General features: G+C 43.9%; 2 protein-coding genes across 2 annotated transcripts in view; both read left to right on the top strand.

The window, feature by feature from the left end:
• Nucleotides 1-3400, top strand: ZNF48 (zinc finger protein 48). Its single transcript, XM_006871901.1, has 2 exons — nt 1-79; nt 1287-3400. Exons 1-2 carry the CDS (start codon nt 1-3, stop codon nt 3089-3091), a joined length of 1884 nt encoding a protein of 627 aa, XP_006871963.1. The 3' UTR covers nt 3092-3400.
• Nucleotides 3401-15059: 11659 nt separating this feature from the next.
• ZNF771 (zinc finger protein 771) overlaps nt 15060-19117 on the top strand; it is a 14374-nt gene continuing 10316 nt past the window's right edge. Inside the window, exon 1 of the mRNA XM_006871902.1 lies at nt 15060-15202. Within this exon, the coding sequence (XP_006871964.1) occupies nt 15062-15202 (141 nt within the window). The 5' untranslated portion in view covers nt 15060-15061. The remainder of the gene's footprint in view (nt 15203-19117) is intronic.

A 19117-nucleotide genomic window follows, 5' to 3' on the forward strand; every position in this document is an offset into this window, starting at 1 on the left:
ATGGAGCGCACGGTGGAGCCCTGGGGTCCAGCTCTCCCTGGTCCAGAGGAGAGGGAGCAACTGAGAGGCGCTCGCACAGGTGGGGCCGCGGCGGCGATTTGCCATGGGCTGGTCATGGCCGCATGGGGATTCCGACGCTGGGCTCTGCCTCTGAGACACAGAACAATCGAGCCTGGACTGTGTGCCTCCAAAGAGAGTCGGGAAGGGGAGAGAAATCCTGGGGGCGTGGGGGTAGGGGTGGGGGCAGTGTTTCTGAGCACCTACTTTGTGTGTCATGTCTTGAGGGGCATCATCTCAAAGACTCTCTTCCCCAACAGCCATCTCCATCTACTTCAGGCTTCATTCTGTCTTTGCCCAGCAGTTACCACAGCCTCCCCGCTGCCCCTATCTCTCTATTGGGGCACTCTGCATCCAGAGTGATCTTTCTAAGTAGACCTAATCCTGTCTCCCCTCAAAAACCTTCCCTAGCTCCCTTCTGCCTAGTATTTAAAGCCCTTAGTTTAATGTTCAGTCTAGTCCTAATATCCTGTTCCAGCTGTATCTTCCATTCCTCCCATAGTTTACTTTCCTCTGCTGTGAATGCCCATATCTCCTTATCTGCTGCTCTCTTGTGGCAGCAGTTACCATTCTGAACCCATAATTGTAATTGTTTTTTGCTTTATCTTATCGCTTCTACCAACCGTAATTATCTTTAGAAAAGGATGAGTGTATCTGGGTCTCCTCAGGTGTATACATATAGTAGGTGCTCACTGAGAAATTATCAGAATAATAAATTACAGAATGAGCTAATATAAAAAAGATACAGCAGTAACATATAGTAGGTTTTCCAAATAGAGACAATATAATGTAGTAGTTAAGAACACAGGCTTGGGAATCAAGCCTAAAAAAGCTGGTTTTGCTATTTTATAACCTTGAGCAGGTGACTTAAACATGGCTTCATTTATAAAATGAGAGGAATACTAGTATCATCACATAACAAGGATTCAGGAATACTTATTAGCACACCGCTCAATATCGCAATATCGCTTAAGGACATTGTTGTTAATTGCTGTCCAGTTGGTTCCCATGTATAGTGGCCCACCCTGCAGTTCAAACCGACCAAGTGGTCCAGTGCTTATCCTACAGTGCCACCAAGAAAATTACTATTATTGAGAGACAAAGATTCTAGGTGGTCCAGAAGTTCAGAGGACAGAAATCCTGATGGGCTCAGTTTGTCAAGGAAGTCTTCCTGGGGGGGAGAGGTTGAGTCAAAAGGCGGGGTCTTCAACCTCCTTTTCTTTCCCCAGGTCTCGAGAGTGAGAATGTGGACGTTTCTCAGCAGGATGACTTTGAACACACCCCACAGGAGGATGAGTTGGGCTTCAAGGATGAGGAAGAATTGGCCCCAGATCATGAAGCAGGCAACTCCTCTCTCAAATCTGAAGACATCGAAACTTGGGATGACTTGTGGGTCCAGAGAGAGGGGCCAGGAAAGTCTCAGCCTTCGAACAGAGGCCCCCGACTCTTGGGAGAACCACGCTGGGGCCAGACTGGCAACCGGGCTGCTGTGTGTGGTGAGTGTGGTAAGAGTTTCCGACAGATGTCGGATCTGGTGAAACACCAGCGAACTCACACTGGGGAGAAACCGTACAAGTGTGGGGTTTGTGGCAAGGGCTTTGGAGATAGCTCTGCCCGTATCAAACACCAGCGAACTCATAGTAGTGAGAAGTCTTACAGAGTCCGGCCACCTGCTCCGGGTCCTCCGAAGATCCCTCGGCCCCGGATCCCTGCTGGTGAACGCCCCACTATCTGTGGTGAGTGTGGCAAGAGCTTTCGACAGAGTTCTGACCTGGTGAAGCACCAGCGGACACACACAGGCGAGAAGCCCTACAAGTGTGGCATTTGTGGCAAAGGCTTTGGTGACAGTTCTGCCCGTATAAAGCACCAGCGGACACACCGTGGGGAACAGCCCCCTCGGTCGATGGTACCCCGACGGCGGCCAGCTCGGGCAACCACCGCAGCAGCACAGGGACCCAAGGCCCAGGACAAGCCATATATCTGCACCGATTGTGGCAAGAGGTTTGTGCTCAGCTGCAGCCTCCTGAGTCACCAGCGCAGTCACTTGGGGCCCAAGCCCTTTGGCTGCGATGTGTGTGGGAAGGAGTTTGCCCGGGGCTCAGACCTGGTGAAGCACCTGAGGGTGCACACTGGAGAGAAACCCTACCTCTGCCCTGAGTGTGGCAAGGGCTTCGCTGATAGCTCCGCTCGGGTCAAGCATCTCCGCACCCACAGTGGCGAGAAGCCTCATGCCTGCCCAGAGTGTGACCGCACCTTCAGCCTAAGTTCCACTCTTCTCCGCCACCGCCTCACCCACATGGAACCCCAAGACTTCGGCTTTCCAGGCTATCCTCTGGCACCCCTAATCCCCAGTCCACCCCCCAGCTCTAGTCCACCCCCACCGCCTCTTGGCACCAGCCCCCCACTTACCCCTCGCAGCCCTCCACACTTAAGTGATGGGCCTTTTGGCCTGCCTGGCTTGGAGCCCGAGCCTGGGGGCCCACAGGCTGGGGAGCCACCACCACCACTGGCAGGTGACAAGCCCCATAAGTGCCCTGAGTGTGGCAAAGGCTTCCGCCGGAGCTCGGACCTGGTAAAGCACCATCGTGTACATACAGGGGAGAAACCCTACCTCTGCCCTGAATGTGGCAAGGGTTTTGCTGACAGCTCTGCCCGAGTCAAGCACCTCCGTACCCACCGTGGTGAACGGGCCCGACCTCCACCACCATCCACTCTCCTGCGGCCCCATAATCCACCTGGCCCAGCACCCACCACCCCTCAACCCCGAGTCCGGGCCCAGTCCTCTGGACCCAGCCAGCTCCATGTATGTGGCTTCTGTGGGAAGGAGTTTCCCCGGAGCTCAGATCTGGTCAAACATCGGCGCACACACACTGGGGAGAAACCATACAAGTGTGCAGAGTGCGGCAAGGGTTTTGGTGATAGCTCTGCCCGTATCAAGCATCAGCGTGGGCACCTGGTTCTAAGGCCCTTCGGGACTGGGGATGGTCGGGCAAGGCCGCTCAAGGAAGAGCCACCAACAGGACTGGGATCATAGAGTCCAGAAAGGGTAGAGGCCTAGGAGGCCAAAGGGAGGGTATCCGTTGCTTGAGAGAAGAAAAGGCCTGGGAGGAATTGGGAGGGAGGAGGGGCTGAAATGGGAGAGTGAGTAGGTAGAAAGGAAGATTGGAGATAATGACCTTGAAGCTCAGGAAACTGCCCTGGCGGAATTCAGTCAGGACTTGCCAGTATGAGCTGTACCCCAGCTTCTAGAACACTGCCTAGCATACAGTAGGCACTCAATAAATACTTGTCAAATGAATAAACTGGCATTTGCCTGTGGACTCAACACAATTCTGGCTGCCTCATGCGTGTGGAAAACTGACCCCTTCCAACCTTGCCCCTGGGAGACCAGCACCTTGAACCTTTGCTTATTTGACCCGATGAGCTGCTGCAAGGGGACAGAACAGGGGCAGGGATGAGGGACTACTATGAGGTTGTTGTTAAGTGCTGTCAGGTCATTTCCAACTCATATCAACCCTGTATAGGGTTTCCAAGAAGCAGCTGGTGGGTTTGAACCCACTGATCTTGTGGTTCAAAGTCCAGTGCTGATCCTACAACACCACACTAAGATAGGCAGTACCTTTCCCCACTTTGAGTAATTGGACATGGTCTTAGCCAGGAAGGGCATTCTTGGACAAAGTCCAGATCTATCTGTTGAGGTCCTCAACTCATTCTGACAGACAAGAGGAGACACAGTAAGACTGCACACTGGCAGATTTGACCAGAGACGGAAGGAGCACTCTGTCATCTATTCTGGATGCCAAGCCTAATCAGTAGAGATGAGCTGGCTGGGAGGACAGGACTGAAGCAAGGAGAGGCCAGGGAGGCCAAAAGAGCTCAAACCCCATCCCATCTATTTTATTACCAGTAACTTGCTTATCGGAGGCCTGAACACACACTCTTCATACGTTTGCAAGGTTTGGAAAAGGTGTAGGTGGGCCACTATAGACAGGCAAATAAATGTTTCGTTCAATGCCTTCTTTGTGCCCATTAAATAGTTTGGCTTGGAATCGTAACTCTCTAGGTCCAACATACAGATCAGAAAGTCTGCCAGGCCTACCAACTGATGCCCCAGGCCTGATATCTAACTGCCCACAGGCCTTACCTACACCACAGCTTGGAGTGCGAGCCTTAAAAAAGTATGCAAGTATGCGACGCTGCAGAGGGAGAGCACACGACGCGGGGGGTGTGTATGTGTGGGGGTGTGTGCGGCACGCGACTTGGGTGTGTAAACGTTCTGGGAGCAGTGTTGCTATGGCGACAGTTACCCAGAGAAATACTGCGGGCAGATCTGGCGCAGGCGCAGAAGACCAGGACTAGGATAGAACGCCAACCAGGACTCTAGGAAACGCCCAGTCCCTATTAATTTTTAAATTTTTCTTTTTGAGACATGGAGGAACAGATCATTAAGGGAAAGCAAGGCAGGTATCTTTTACTTTACTGAAAAAGGCAACCATATTTCCCAGTGTCCTGTGCGTCATTAGGACTAGGAGTCCTATTTATTCCTAGCGTTTTTCCAAGGAAGAGAGGAACTGGTGTGATTGGCTAAAGACAAAAAAGATTAAGGCGGTGCAACCATCTAATCTGAAATACATCATTGCTTTGCAACTCTCGCCTTTTGGGGCATTTCTGCTAATCATCAATCGAAAACGACCCAGATGAAAGGTCTCGCGAGATCTTAATCTACAGCCTGGCTTCCTTAGTAACCAGAACCCGCAGCAATGCAGCATCTCGCGATCCCCTTGCCGCTTTCAAGTTGTCTGCATTTTTGAAAACCCTGGCAAGTTGCGTTAGGGGTTCTTTACGCGACCTCACACCTGCACACACACGTAATCCTGTATGAAAACCTTTTTGAAAGACCCATTTCACTGGTTTCCTTCATCCTCTTTTCGACCAGCTTGTCCTCAAAGCAGGCCTGCGGTGTCTGGGGTGAACTTTCTAAAATTACAACTATGTAACAACCATGTTCAAACAAAGCCTTGCCATATCTCCTCTACCCACTTTCTGTAAAGTGCAACTCCTAAGCTAGCATTCAAGGCCATCCACTTGTGTGGTTTCAGCCCCATGTTGTTGTTAAGTGCCTTCCCTTGGAGTTGTTTCTGACTCATAACTACCTTCTGCATAACAAAAGGAAATACTGCCAGCTCCGGGGGCCATCCTCAAAATCATTGTTAGCTTGAGCCTATTGCAGCTGCCACTGTGGCAATCCATTTAGTTGGGGCTCCACTTTACTTAGCATGATGTCCTTCTTCCAGGAACTGGTCCCTCCTGATAGTATGTCCCAAGTATGAGAGGCAAGTCTAGTCCTGGCTTCTACGAACCATTCTATTCTGACTTTACTTCTTTCTACACAGATTTGTTTGTTCTTCTAGCAGTCCATGGTACTTTTGATAATTCTCCAACACCATAACTCAAATGCATCAATTCCTCTATGTTCTTCCTTGTTCACTGTACAACTTTCACATGTATATGAAGCTATTGAAAATACCTTAATCCCCAAGCTGATAGCTTTGTTATTGAACATGTAGATTTGTCTAAGGCAATATGTTATTTGATTTCTTGACTGTTGCTTCCATGAGTGTTGATAGTGGAGCCATGCAAAATGAAGTCATTGACAACTTCAATCATTCCTCCATTTATCATGATGTTATTTATTGGTTCAGTGATAAGGTTTTTTGGGTTTTTTTGTCTCTTTACGTTGAGGTGCAACCCATATTGAAGGCTGTGGTCTTTGATCTTCATCAGTAGCATGTTAAGTTCTCTTTGCTTTCAGCAAGCAAGGTGGCATCATCTGCATATCACAAGTTGTTAATGATTCTACTTCCAATCCTTCACATAATCCAATTTCTCAGATTATTTGCTCAGCATACACCATGTAAGTATGGTGAAACAATACAACCCTGTTGCACATCTTTCCTAACGTTAAACTGTTCTGAGTTTCCTTGTTCTATTCAAACGACTGCCTCTTGGTCTATGTACAGATTCCTCATGAGCACAATTCAGTGTTCCAGAATACTTATTCTCCACAATGTTTTCCATAGCTTGTCATGATCCGCACAGTCAACAGCCTTTGCATAGTCCACAAAGCACAGGGAAACATCTTCCTGGTATTCTCTGCTTTCAGCCATCTTGACATCAGCAATGACATCACTCGTTCCACATCCTAGTCTGAATCTGCCTTGAACCTCTGGCAGTTCTCTGTTAATAAACTGTTGCAGGTGTTTTTGAATTCTCTTCAGCAGTTTGATTGATGTATTTTGAGGCTTTTTCATCGGGGGCATAGATATTTACTATTGTTATATCCTCTTGTTCAATTGACACTTTAATCATACTATGTCTTTCTTTGTCTCTTATGTTGGTTTTTGCTCTAAAAGCTATTTGATCAGTGATTAATATTGCCACTCCTGTCCATTTTGTGACTATTAACTTGATGTGTTTTTTTTCAATGCTTTGATTTTTAGTCTGTTTTTGCCTTTGTGTGTGAGGCATGCCTCTTACAGACAGCATCATGAAGGATTCTGTTTCCTTATCCATTCTACTACTCTCAGTCTCTTGAGTGCTGCATTTAATTCATTTACATTGAATGCAATTATCGATCGGTATACATTGATTGCCGTCATTTTGCCATGTATTTTTTGTGTGGAGCTGCTGATTTTTTTGTTCCACATAATTTTCTTCACTGAGTTCATTTTGTTTGTGAGTTTTCTTTTAATTTTCTTTATTCTATTGTGTTAATATTTAGTAAATCTTTCTAATTTTCTTTGAGGTTACCCTGTATTTTATTAATTTGTACCCCTATTAAAAATAGTCTGCTTTGTCTTGAAATCTATTTGACTTCATTGCCATTTGCAAGTTCCGTATCTACCCTATTCCCTCTTTTTGCTTCGTAGTTGACTTAATTGTCAACTGAGATTTCTGGTTCCCTGTGTTCAGTCTTGTATGTTCATTTTACTTTTAATACTTCTATACCTAGATTGAGTTCTGGGTGGTGGTGACATATATGGTAACCTCAGGTCATTGTCTGCTGTTGTTGGTTATCAGTCCAAAATATACTCGTTAGTAATTTTTGTAAAGTTGGTCTGGTCATTACAAATTTCTTTGATTTCTGTTTATCTGTAAATGTCCTAATTTTGCCATTGTATTTGGAGGACAGGTTTGCTGGGTATATGATTATTGGTGGCAATTTTTTTCTTTCAGAGTTTTTTTTTTCTTTTTATGTCATCCCATTGCCTTCTTGCCTGCTTGGTTTCTGCTAAGAAATCAGAGCTTAATTATATTGGTTCTGCTTTTTAGGCAACTTTTAGTTTTCCCTAAACTGCTCTCAGGATTCTTTCCTTGTCTTTGGTTTTGGAAAGTTTGATTATAATATGTCTTGATGATTTTCTTTGGGGAGCTGTCTTGTTTGGTGCATATTCGACTTCCTGAATGCTTAGCTTCTCATCTTTCATAATGTCATGGAAGTTTTCCTCCAACAACTCTTTGACCATTTTCTCTGTACTTTTTATTGTCTCTTCCTGCTCTGGAATTCTAATCACCCATAAGTTATTCCTTTTCAAGGTGCTCCACAAAAATCTTAGACTTTCTTTGGATTTTTTTCATTCTTTATTCCTGATTGTTCTACTTTACTATTATTGAGGGATTTATCGGCAAGCTCACTAATTCGGGCTTCCATTGATTCCAATCTTCTTTGTCCTTGCAATGTATTGTCCATTGCTGAGATCTTAGTATTAATCTTTTGGATTTCTCTTTGCAGGTTTTGTATTGTTTCAAATTTTTCACTTATTTTGTTTGTTCTAGTATTTTCCTGAATTCTACCGTTTTTTAGGTGTTATTCTTGCTTTCCTTGATCTTTCTGTCAATTTGTTGAAGTTATGTCTATATCATTTTTTAAAATTATTTCTCAGGAGTAAATACCTTTACTCCTCAGAAACATTTTCCAGCTCTGTATGTTGGCCAAATGTGTCAGTCACTCTATCTTGTATCTTCATATATACTCAAATTGTCTACTGTGTCTGAGACATTGTGGTGTCATTTTATTTGTATTTAATTGATGGTTGTATGTTAGTATGTTCTTAGGCTCTCACCAACTGTCTTTTGGTGAATGTGATTAGAGAATGAAAGCATGTACACCATTTTCTGTTTGTTGTTGGTGCAGCTCAGTTTAGGGTGAGTTTGGCTGGTGTTGACTACTATCCATTGTTAATCAGATGTTACAGGAGGTGGTATTGGTTTTTTCCCAGTGGGTGGAGCTGCTGAGGTTAGGGTTGTAAATGGACTGTATGGGCATGGTTGCTGTCTCCTATTGGGTGGGGTAGAGGAGAAACTGAACATAAACACAAGAAAACAAAAAATAACAAACCAACAAGCAAGCAACAGTTAAGAGAGATAATAATAATAGAGAAAAAAGAAAAAAACAGCAGCAACAGACAAAACAGTATAAAAGAGGGACAGGCAAATAGAGCTGTAGAAGAGAAAAATAAGAGAGAAAATAAAAAGAAGAGCAAAAACAAAACAAAACAAAACAAAAAAACACCAAAAAGAAAAAAAATCAGAGAGCTAGAAGATGAAAAGTGAAACACTAGAAAATTGTAAAGAAAAATCAAGAGGAAAAAAAGAAGTAGAAGAGGAAAGTGAGAAGCAGGGGAAAAAAAATTGAAGGCAGAGATAGAAAGGATAAAAATCAAGGAAAGGGAAAGAGAGGAAGAAGGAGAAGAAACAAAATAAGCAAACAAAATCAACTAAAACAAAAACAGTACAGGTATTGGATCCAGAGAAGGGAAAATTCTGGGTGGCTCTTGCTAGATCAGGAGCTCATGAAATGGGTGAAGGAGGGATGTGATCATGGAGTTCCTGGACCTAGATGGAGTTACTTTAGGTCTAGGTGTTGTCTATGTTCAGCACACCCAATCTGGAAGTAGTCCATGGAGGCCCGTAACATTGATGTTTTCAGTGTCTGTCAGGGCCAGAGAGCAGCTGAGGGGCAGGGTGGTTGATTATGAATGTTCCTGCGAGGATAATGCTGTCCTGGAGGCTCTGCAGGTTCTGGAGGTCTGGAGCAGGGTTTGAATCCAGGCACCCAGGCAGCACAGCTGGTACCTGCCTCACCTTGGTGTTGCTCAAAACTGTGCAGCTCTGTACTTCAGGAGAGCAGGGTCTGAACTGGGGGTAGAGGAGGGTGCGGTCTGGCTACACCTCTGGTCTCCAGGGAAGTGTGGGGATCAGAAAAGGAATCATACCTTTCCCATCTCTCATGTGAATCTGCATCACCAGGCTGCCATCTGTCTCCAAAGTTCCAAAGTAAGTGTTCAATTCACTTCTCTAGCCTTTCTCTGAAGCTCATATTTCCAGGATTATGCTCTGTGTGTTTCATTTGGTCTCTAGTGTCTTTGTTGTAGTGGGTCTGTGTAACACGTCTGCCTAGTCAGCCACCTTGCCAGAAGTCTCCATTTCATTTTTTGATGACTTCTAATTTTCCTAGATTCATACTTCGTACATTCCAGGTTCTGATTATTAATGGAGAGCTACAGTTGTTTCTTCCCATTTTGAGTTGTGCCACATCAGTAAATAAAAACCCTAAAAGCTTTGTTCCATTCATGTCATTAAGGTCAACTCTACTTTGAGGAGGCAGCTCTTCCCCAGGTGTATTTTGAGTGACTTCTGACCTAAGGGCGTCATCTTCAGGCACGCTATCTGACCATGTTCCCCTGCTACTCACAAGGTTTTCAGTGGCTAACCATATGGAAGTAGTCGGCCTCTCCTTCTTCCTAGTCTGTCTTAGCCTGGAAATTCCTCTAAAACCTGTCCATATGGGTGACGCTGCTTGTATTTAAAATACCAGTGGTACACCTTCCAGCATCAGACAAACACACAAGCCACCACAGTGCAACAAATAGACAAGTGGTGGTCCACATAGTAGGACGCAATATCTATTTGATGAGAGGATTAAAAACAAAAAGTGGCTTTTGGGGATTTGTGTGTGCGTATCCAGACTAGCACATGTCTGTAAAGTTGTCACACTGTGATGATTTGCAAGTTCCTGTGATGCAAGAAGCTATCCCATCGGTATTTTAAATACCAACAGGGTCAACCATAGGTGATAGATTTCAGCAGAGCCTCTGGACTAAGACCTACTAGGAAGAAGGAGAGGAGGGCTACTTCTAAATCTTTAGTCACTGACCACCTTATGGATATCACTGGAGTATTGTTAGATATATACCAGAAATGGTAAACATTATGAAGAGAACAAGAATATTGTCAGATATAGCGCCAGAAGATAAGGCCCTCAGGTTGGAAGGCACTCAAATATGACTGGGGAAGAACGGCCTACTCAAAGTCAGTTGACCTGATGATGTGAATGAAGCAAAGCTTTCAGGACCTTCATTTGCTAGTGGGGGAAATTTAAGATAAGGAGAAACAGCTGCAAGCATCCATAAGTAATCAGAACATGGGATGAATGAAGTATGACTCTAGGAAAATTGGAAGTTGTCAAAAATGAAATGGAACATATATTAAAATTGATATCCTAGGTGTGGCGCTGTGAGTTAATGCGCTAGACTGCAAAGCCGTTTGAACTGCAAGGTCGGCAGTTCAAACTCACCAGCTGCTCCTAGGAAACACTATACAGGGTCGCTATGGGTCGGAATTGATTTGATGGCACTTAATAACAAGTGAGTTGAAATCGATTGGTATTTGTGGTTTTAAATCTGACAATCATATGGTTTACTATTCTGGGAACAAAAAATTCAAGAGGAATGGCATAGTATTCATCATCAAAAAGAATATTTCAAGATCTATCTTGAAGTATAATGCTGTCTGTGATAGGATAATATCCATACACCTACAAAAAAAACTAGTTAATATCACTATTACTCAAATTTAGACACCAACCAAAAATCCAGTGATGATGAAATTGAAGAATTTTACCAATTTCTTCAGTCTGAAATTGACTAAACATACAATCAAGATGTTTTGATAATTATTGGTAAGTGGAATGCAAAGGTTGGAAACAAAGAGGAAGGATAGGTAGTTTGAAAATGTGGTCTTGGTGATAGAAATGATGCTGGAGACTAACTACATGATAGAATTTTGCAAGACCACTGACTTGTTCGTTACAAATACATTTTTTTAAACAACATAAAAGGCAACTAACTATACACATGGACTTCCCCAGATGGAATACCCAGGAATCAAACTGACTATATCTGTGGGGACAAACCCAATGGAAAAGCTCAATATCACTAACCAAAACAAGACCAGAGGCAGACTGTCGAACAGATCTTCACTTGCTCATATGTAAGTTCAAATTTAAGCTGAAGAAAATTAAAACAAGTCTATGAGAGTCAAAATATGATCTTAAAGGTATCCCACATAAATTTAGAGAACATCTCAAGAACAGATTTCATGCATTGGACACAAATAACTGAAAATCAGAAGAGTTGTGGAGTGACATCAAGAACATTAAATAGGAAGAAACCAAAAAGTCATTAAAAAGACAGGAAAGAGAAAAGACAAAAAATGGATGTCAGAACAGACTCTAAAACTTGCTCCCCAGCATAGAGATGCTAAAGCAAATCAAAGAAATCAGGAAGTCAAAGAGCTAAATAGAAAATTTCAAAGGTTGAGAAGACAAAGTCAAGTATTATAATGAAATGTGCAAAGACCTGGATTTAGGAAACCACAAGGGAAGACTGTACTCAGCATTTCTCAAGCTGAAAAAAACTGAAGAAGAAATGCAACCCTCAGGTTGCAATATTGATGGAGTCTTTGGGCAAAATATTGAATGATGCAGAAAGCATCAAAAGAAATGGGAAGGAATACAGTCACAGTACTAAAAAGAAATAGTCAATGTTCAACCACTACAAGAAGTAACACATGATCAAGTACCGATGGTACTGAAGGAAGAAGTCCAAAGAGGACATTGGCAAGAAAAACAAGACTCCAGGAATGAACAGAATACAAACTGAAAAATTTCAACAAACTGATGCAGTCCTGGAGGTGTTCACTCACCTATGCCAAAAAATTCAGAAGATGACTACCTGACCAACTGATTGGAGGAGACCTATATTTGTGTCCATTCCAAAGAGAGGTGATCCAATGGAATGTGAGAATCATTGAACAATATCATTAATATCACATGCAAGTAAAATTTTACTGAAGATAATAAAAAACATAGCTGTAATACATCGACAGGGAACTGCCAGAATCTCAAGCTGGATTCAGAAGAGGATGTAGAACAAGGGATATATCATTGCTGATGTCAGATGGATTTTGGCTGAAAGCAAAGAATACCAGAAAGATGTTTTCTTGGGCTTTATTGACTATGCAAAACTTTCAACTGTATGGATCATGATAAGCAAAGGCTAGCATTGAGAAGAATAAATATTTCAGAACACTTAATTGTGCTCATGATGAACCTGTACATAGACCAAGAGGCAGTGATTAGAACAGGACAAGGAAATACTGAATGGTTTAAAATCAGGAAATGTGTGTGCCAGGTTTGTATTCTTTCACCATACTTATTCAATCTGTATGCTGAGAAAATAATTCAGGAAGGTGGATTGTATATTGAAGAGTATGACATCTGGATTGGAGGAAGACTCATTAATAACCTATGACATGCAGATGATACAACCTTGCTTGCTGAAAAGATGAGGGCCTAAAATACTTACTGGTGAAGATCAAAACCACAGCCTTCAGTATGGATTGCACCTCAGTGTAAAAAAAAAAAAAAAAAGCTTCACAACTGGACCTATAAATAATATCATGATAAATGAAAAGACTGAAGTTGTCCAAGACTTCATTTTGCTTGTATCCACAATTAGCACTCATGGAAGAAGCAGTCAAGAAATCAAATGATTCATTTATTTATTTGCAATGAGCAAATCTGCTGCACAAGACCTCTTTAAAGTATTCAAGAATAAAGATGTCAGTTTGAGGACTAAGGTACGCCTGACCCAAGTCATGTTTTTTCAATGGCCTCATATACATGTGAAAGTTGGACAATGAGTTGGAAGACCAGAGAAGAATTGATGCATTTGAGTTATGGTGTTGGAGAGGATTTTTTTTAAGTACCATGGAGTAACAGAAGAACAAACAAATCTGTGTTGGAAAAGGTACAGCAAGAATGCTCCTTAGAAATCAGGATGGCCAGACTTTGTATCTCATACTTTGGACATATTATCAGCAGGGACCGACTGGAGAAGGACATCATACTTAGTAAAGTGGAGGGTCAGCAAAAAAGGGGGAGACCCCCAAAAGCAATGGGCTCAAGGGTAATAATTGTGAGGATGTCAAAAGACTGGGCAGAGTTTCATTCTGTTGTGTATAATAGGGTTGGTATGAGTTGGAACTGACTCGATGATACCTAATAACAACAGTAAGAACAAGTGCTGTATGGAGCCCTGTTATGGAGATGTAGGCTAAGCACTGGAATGCTAACAGCATGGTCGGTGGTTCAAACCCACCAGCCGCTCCTCAGCAACTCTCTATAGGGTCACTGTGAGTTGGAAATGACTCAATGGCACCTAAGTAATGTATCTCTTCTCATCATTTCTGAGTCATAGTTGTCCATCCATAAAATGGGAGAATTAGATACCTGCTTTTTCAAAATAAGTGGGAAATGTAGATCTTTGTATGAAATGTCATTTTAAATATTGCAAATTAATTTATTTAAATAGACCTTTCTTCCCTATTTTCTTAAATTGTGGCAAACACAGGTAACATTTGCCTTTTCTACATAAACCTAATCTTTAAATGTAAAAATACCTTGAGGGTCAAACAAGATAATTCTGTGGACTGATTTGGTCTGTGTGCCACTAATTTTCTACCAAAGCTACAGGTTGTCAGAGATGCTAAACTACTATATAATTTAGGCCAACCAGTTTACCTTACTGAACTCCATTCAGTTAATTTGTTAGTCCGTATAAACGGGGCCTTGATCGGTCCTTAAGCAGATCAAATGAGATTTTGCTAAATCCCTTAGCAAAACGATGGCGCAGAATAAGCACACCACACAATAAACGGAAGCGGTATCTTGTATAGTTGTTGATTAGAGAAGGATGTATTCAAGAAGCAGCATTTCCTAGAAGCCAAGGAGACAGGGAAGGCGAAGCCCCGAGGGGAGGAGAAAAGAGGGCAGGGAAAGGAAAGGAAGGAGAGAGGAGGCATCTGGGTCCGCCCTCCAGGCGGAGAGCCAGCGAGAGGCCCAGGCCGGGACTAGGGCGCACGTGGCCTATTTCAAGCGGACAGACGTGGCTAGTCACAGGGGAAACCTCCGAGTTGGTGCAGGAGACTAGCCGTAGGGGTATGTTAGAATTGGGCTGAGAGGACTATAGTAGCAGCGTTAGCAAGGCCCCAAGTCCCCAACTAGAGGAGACCTGGGGGTGCTAAACCTAGGCTCACGGCTCCCCCCACAGCTGGGGACAAGACGCCTAGGTCCGCCAGGCCCCTCCCCCTCAAGGGCGGGTTCGGTGCTCAAACCAATAACCAGCCGCCCCCGGAACCCCACCTCCTCCCCTCCCCAGAGCCGCGGCCGGCCTCGCTGAGTGCTCAACCGCCGGGTCCCTAGGCAGGCCTGGAGCTGCACGGGCGTCTAGCTTGAGGCTGGTGAGTGCGGGCCTCCCCTCCCCCGCAGCGTCTCCGCCTTGATCCCTCCTCCAGTCTGTATCCCAGAGATCAGGGTTCTAGACCTGCGAGCCGGGGAGTGACTCAGCGCCGGGAGGGTGACGACTCTCAGGGACTGGGGATTCGAACTGTTAAGGGCCTGAATGCTGGGATGAGTGAGGGTGAAAGGGTGACTCCCGAGCTGGACCCCCGGCAGTTCCAGGACAGGAGGCCCGGCTGTGGGGGAGAGGGGAGACCAAGGCAGGGCGGGAGAAGCTACGGCTGCACTGCCTTGCCTGGGCCAGGGCATTGGTGGGGGTGGCTTCTGAGCTTCTGACCTAGCTCCCCGCCCCAGAACAGCAAGATGCCTGGTGAACAGCAGGCTGAGGAAGAGGAGGAGGAAGACATGCAGGAAGAGATGGTGCTGCTGGTGAAGGGTGAGGAAGATGAAGGCGAGGAGAAGTATGAGGTAGTGAAACTCAAGATCCCCATGGACAGCAAGGAGGTATGTGCTGTATTACCCCTAAACTGTTCCAGACCCCGCCTCCCTGAGACAGAAGCCCAGGACCATGCCCATATTTTCCTCTGAATCTCAAACCTAGAATTTCAGGGTTGATCCATCTTTCTACCCACTGCCTATGCTGCTATTATCCAGTGCCTTGCCTTCTATGCCAGGAATTGTGCTAAGCGCTGGAGAGTAAATAATATCTTAGGTTCCCTTGGTTCTCTCCGGAGCTTGATGTCTGTCTGTCTGGATTAGAATAGCACATGATCATGTAGTTGCAATTCTGTGAGATATGAACAGGCATGGAGTGTCTGTGTCTGTCTGCCTATCTGTCTGGCCGGGTTAGAATGATAAGTGATTATGGAGTTTCAAGTGTGTGTATATAAGCTGAGAGGTGGGAACTTAATTCAGACTTAGGCATGGAGTTAGGGTCCCAGAAGAGGCGACAACAGTAGTGATAACAGCTAACTCTTGTATAGCATATAGTATGTGCCAGACCCTTAGCATGCCAACTCTCTGATATAGATACTACTTGTCCCATTTTTGAGGAAATTGAGGTCTGAAGAGTTTGGGTAACTGGCTCAAGGTTTCACAGTTTATCTGAGACCAGGAAGCGCCTTTGTGGGTAAAGTGGGATGAAAGCTGCAGGCAGAGAGAACAGCGCTTTCAGGGACTCAGAGCAGTGATTGTGGGATCTGGAAAAATGAGAGCACGTGGTTCAGTCCTGTTGTGTCGTGGATGGAAGTGGAGAAATTGTCAGGCAGGCAGTAGTCAGGGTTTTACTGTGAAGGTATTTGAGGTTTTAAGGAGAGGAGTTTAAGGAGATCAAAATATGAGTTAGTTTCTCTTCTAGACTGTAAATTTCACCAAGTATATTTCCACTCTCACAAAACTGGTAATCCTGAACCCAGCTGGAGGGCTTCCACTGGACCATGTTTCTGACCCAGGCTCCCTCTGATTTCTTCCTGCACAGAGGCCTGTTCCCAGGAAAAGAAAGTTCTCCTGTCCCCTAATAGGTGTGGCAGGGCCTAGAGAAGGGGATTGGTTACTTAGACCTCTTCTTTCAGCCTAAATAATCATCGAATTCTCTTTGTCACAGGCCTTCCTGGCTCATCATCCTAGCCTGGGCTGCCTCTTCTGACCCTGTCTCCATCTTTGGCCTCTAAGTTATGAACAAAGATCCAAAGCTTAGAGTAGACTTCCATCTCCATGACTTACCACTTGTGTAACTTTGGGCAAGTGTCTTGACCTATCTGTGCCTCAGTTTCTTCATTTATAAAAGGGAAATCATAAAAGCACCTATTTCTTGGGGTTATGAGGATTTGTTATACAATAAAGTGGTTGTAACCATGTCTGACACATAGTAACATCATATAAATGTTTGGTGGTAGTGTGCTGTGGAGTCGATTCCAACTCATAGCAACACTTTGAGGTGAACAGTGTAACTCGTAACCACTATGCTACCAGAGCTCCTTTTATATAAGTGTCTACACTTACATAAAAGATAAGTGTTTACACTTCTATTATCTATTCTCTCTACAAGTTAAGACTCTTTCTGGGCTGAACCCTGAAAACTAGAGGTGAACAGGGAAATTAACAAGGAGACCTAAACAAAGGATTGAGAGCAAACACATCTAGGCAATGGGGAAGGCTTCACCGAGATGATTTTACTTGGGCTAGTGAGAATTTAGCAACTGAAGAAGAGGAGACATAAGGGCATTCCAGAAGAGAGAAACAGCAAAAGCCAACTCAGTTGTAGACAGTAATTGTTATTGTTAAGTGCCATCAAGTCAGTTCCGACCTATATATAGGTTTTCTGAGGAGTGGCTGGTAAGATTGAACTGACAACCTTGAGGTTCAAACCTACTTTGCAGTCCAGTGCATTATTAACCCACAGCGCCACACCAGGACTCTGAGAGGGTCATAGGCCAGGGCATAAATTTAGACTTACTGTGTGTTGGATTGCAGAGTCTCTGTATGCAACAAATAGTTAAGCACTTCACTAACCAAAACACTGGAGGTTTGAGTCCATTCAGAGGTGCTTCAGGTTAGGTTATATGGTACATCAGGAGCCTAAATGCTGGGGAGGGGAGGGACATGATTGAATTTTCCATTTATAAGACTCATTGGCTGCTTCTAGCTTAAACAGTTCCTAAATAAAGTTCTGTATTTCAAGAAAAAAAAAAAAAAGACTCATTGGCTGCTATGGGAAGACAGGGAGGTCAGAAGAAGCTGGTAACCTGCTCTAAGGTACTGGCAGTGGGGTTGGAGAGAAGCTGGTATTAAGGAGGTGTGTATTTGATGCATTTGCATTATGATGTTGGAGAAGAATATTGAAAGTACTATAGACTGCCAGAAGAACAACCAAATCTGTGTTGAAGGAAGTACAGCAAGAATGTTCCTTAGAAGCCTGGATGGCTGGGCTTTGTCTCTCATACTTTGTACATATTATCAGGAGAGACCAGTCCCTGGAGAAGGACATCATGCTTGGTAAAGTGGAGGGTCAGCGAAAAAGAGACAGACTCCCAACTAGATGAATTGGCACAGTGGCAGCAGCAATGGGCTCAAGCGTGACAATTGTGAGGATGGCGTAGGACGAGGCATTGTTTCGTTCTGTTTGCATAGGGGCGTTATGAGCCAGAACCAACTCAACAGCACTTAACAACAATAACAAACTACCACCCTCTTAACATTGAGAAAATGTGTAATCTACCCAAAGTGATCTACAGATATAATGCAATCTTGATCCAGATTCCCGCATCATTGTTTAGGCTTGGAAAAACTAATCACCAACTTATATGTTTATATGAAAGGAACGAGACCCCAGATAAACAAAGTGTAGCACTGTAGGATAAGCACTGGACTGCTAACCACAAGCTAACTAGAAGGTTGGCAATTCAAACTCACCAGCTGCTTCTTGGAAACCTTATACAGGGTCATTATGAGTTGGAACTGACTAAGCACCACTTAACAAGAACAACTAAAGAAAAACAAAGTAGTAGGTGGCCTCACATTTTCCAATCTCACAACCAACCCCACCATACTTAAAACAGCCTGATACTGGTTCAGTGATCGACAGACAGATAGACTAGTGAAACCATTAAGAACCCAGAATGAAATCAGTCCATGCATAGATTGCTGATCTTTGACAAGACTATAACACATTAGATGGGGAAGAAAGATGGGTCCTGTTTCATTTTTCTGCAAATGGATACTGGCAAAACTGGATATCCATTTGCAAAAAAATGAAAAAGGACCCATATCTCACACTATATGCAAAAATGAACGTAAGACCTAAAAGTAAAATTTATCTATGAAGACCATCCACCACTCGCCTGCATGTTGTACCATGGTGACTTGTGTGTTGCTGTGATTCTGGAAGCTATGCCACGGGTATTTTAAATACCAGCAGGGTCACCTATGGTGGATAGATTTCAGCTGAGCTTCTAGACAAGGAAGACTAGGAAGGAGAGGCAGACACTACTTCTCAAAATTTAGTCACTGAAAACCTTATGAATAGCAGTAGAACACTGTCAGCATTAGCTTATTGAATATTGAAACATGATGAAGAGCACCAGAATATTGTCAGATATAGTGCCAGTAGATGAGGTTGGAAGGCACTCAAAATGCAACTGGGGAAAGGCTGCCTCCTCAAAGTAGAGTTGACCGTGATGATGCAAATGGAGTAAAGCCCTTGAGACCATCATGTGATGATGGGGCACAACTCAGAATGAAGAGAAACAGCTGTAAACATCCATTAATCAGAACAGGGGATGTACAAAGTATGAATCTAGAAAAATTGCAAATTGTCAAAAATAAAGTGGAACACATAAACATCAATACCCTAGGCATTAGTGAGCTGAAATGGACTGGTATTGGCCATTTTGAATCTGACAACCAAATGGTTTACTATGC

Source organism: Chrysochloris asiatica, unplaced genomic scaffold (assembly GCF_000296735.1).
Source record: "Chrysochloris asiatica unplaced genomic scaffold, ChrAsi1.0 scaffold00178, whole genome shotgun sequence".
NCBI classification, from domain to species: Eukaryota; Metazoa; Chordata; class Mammalia; order Afrosoricida; family Chrysochloridae; genus Chrysochloris; species Chrysochloris asiatica.

Bases quoted from the DNA above. Each gene is read 5' to 3' on its own strand.
- ZNF48 (XM_006871901.1), top strand. From the start codon at position 1: ATGGAGCGCACGGTGGAGCCCTGGGGTCCAGCTCTCCCTGGTCCAGAG. The intron at 80-1,286 runs GTGGGGCCGCGG...TTCTTTCCCCAG, and splicing joins ACTGAGAGGCGCTCGCACAG to GTCTCGAGAGTGAGAATGTG.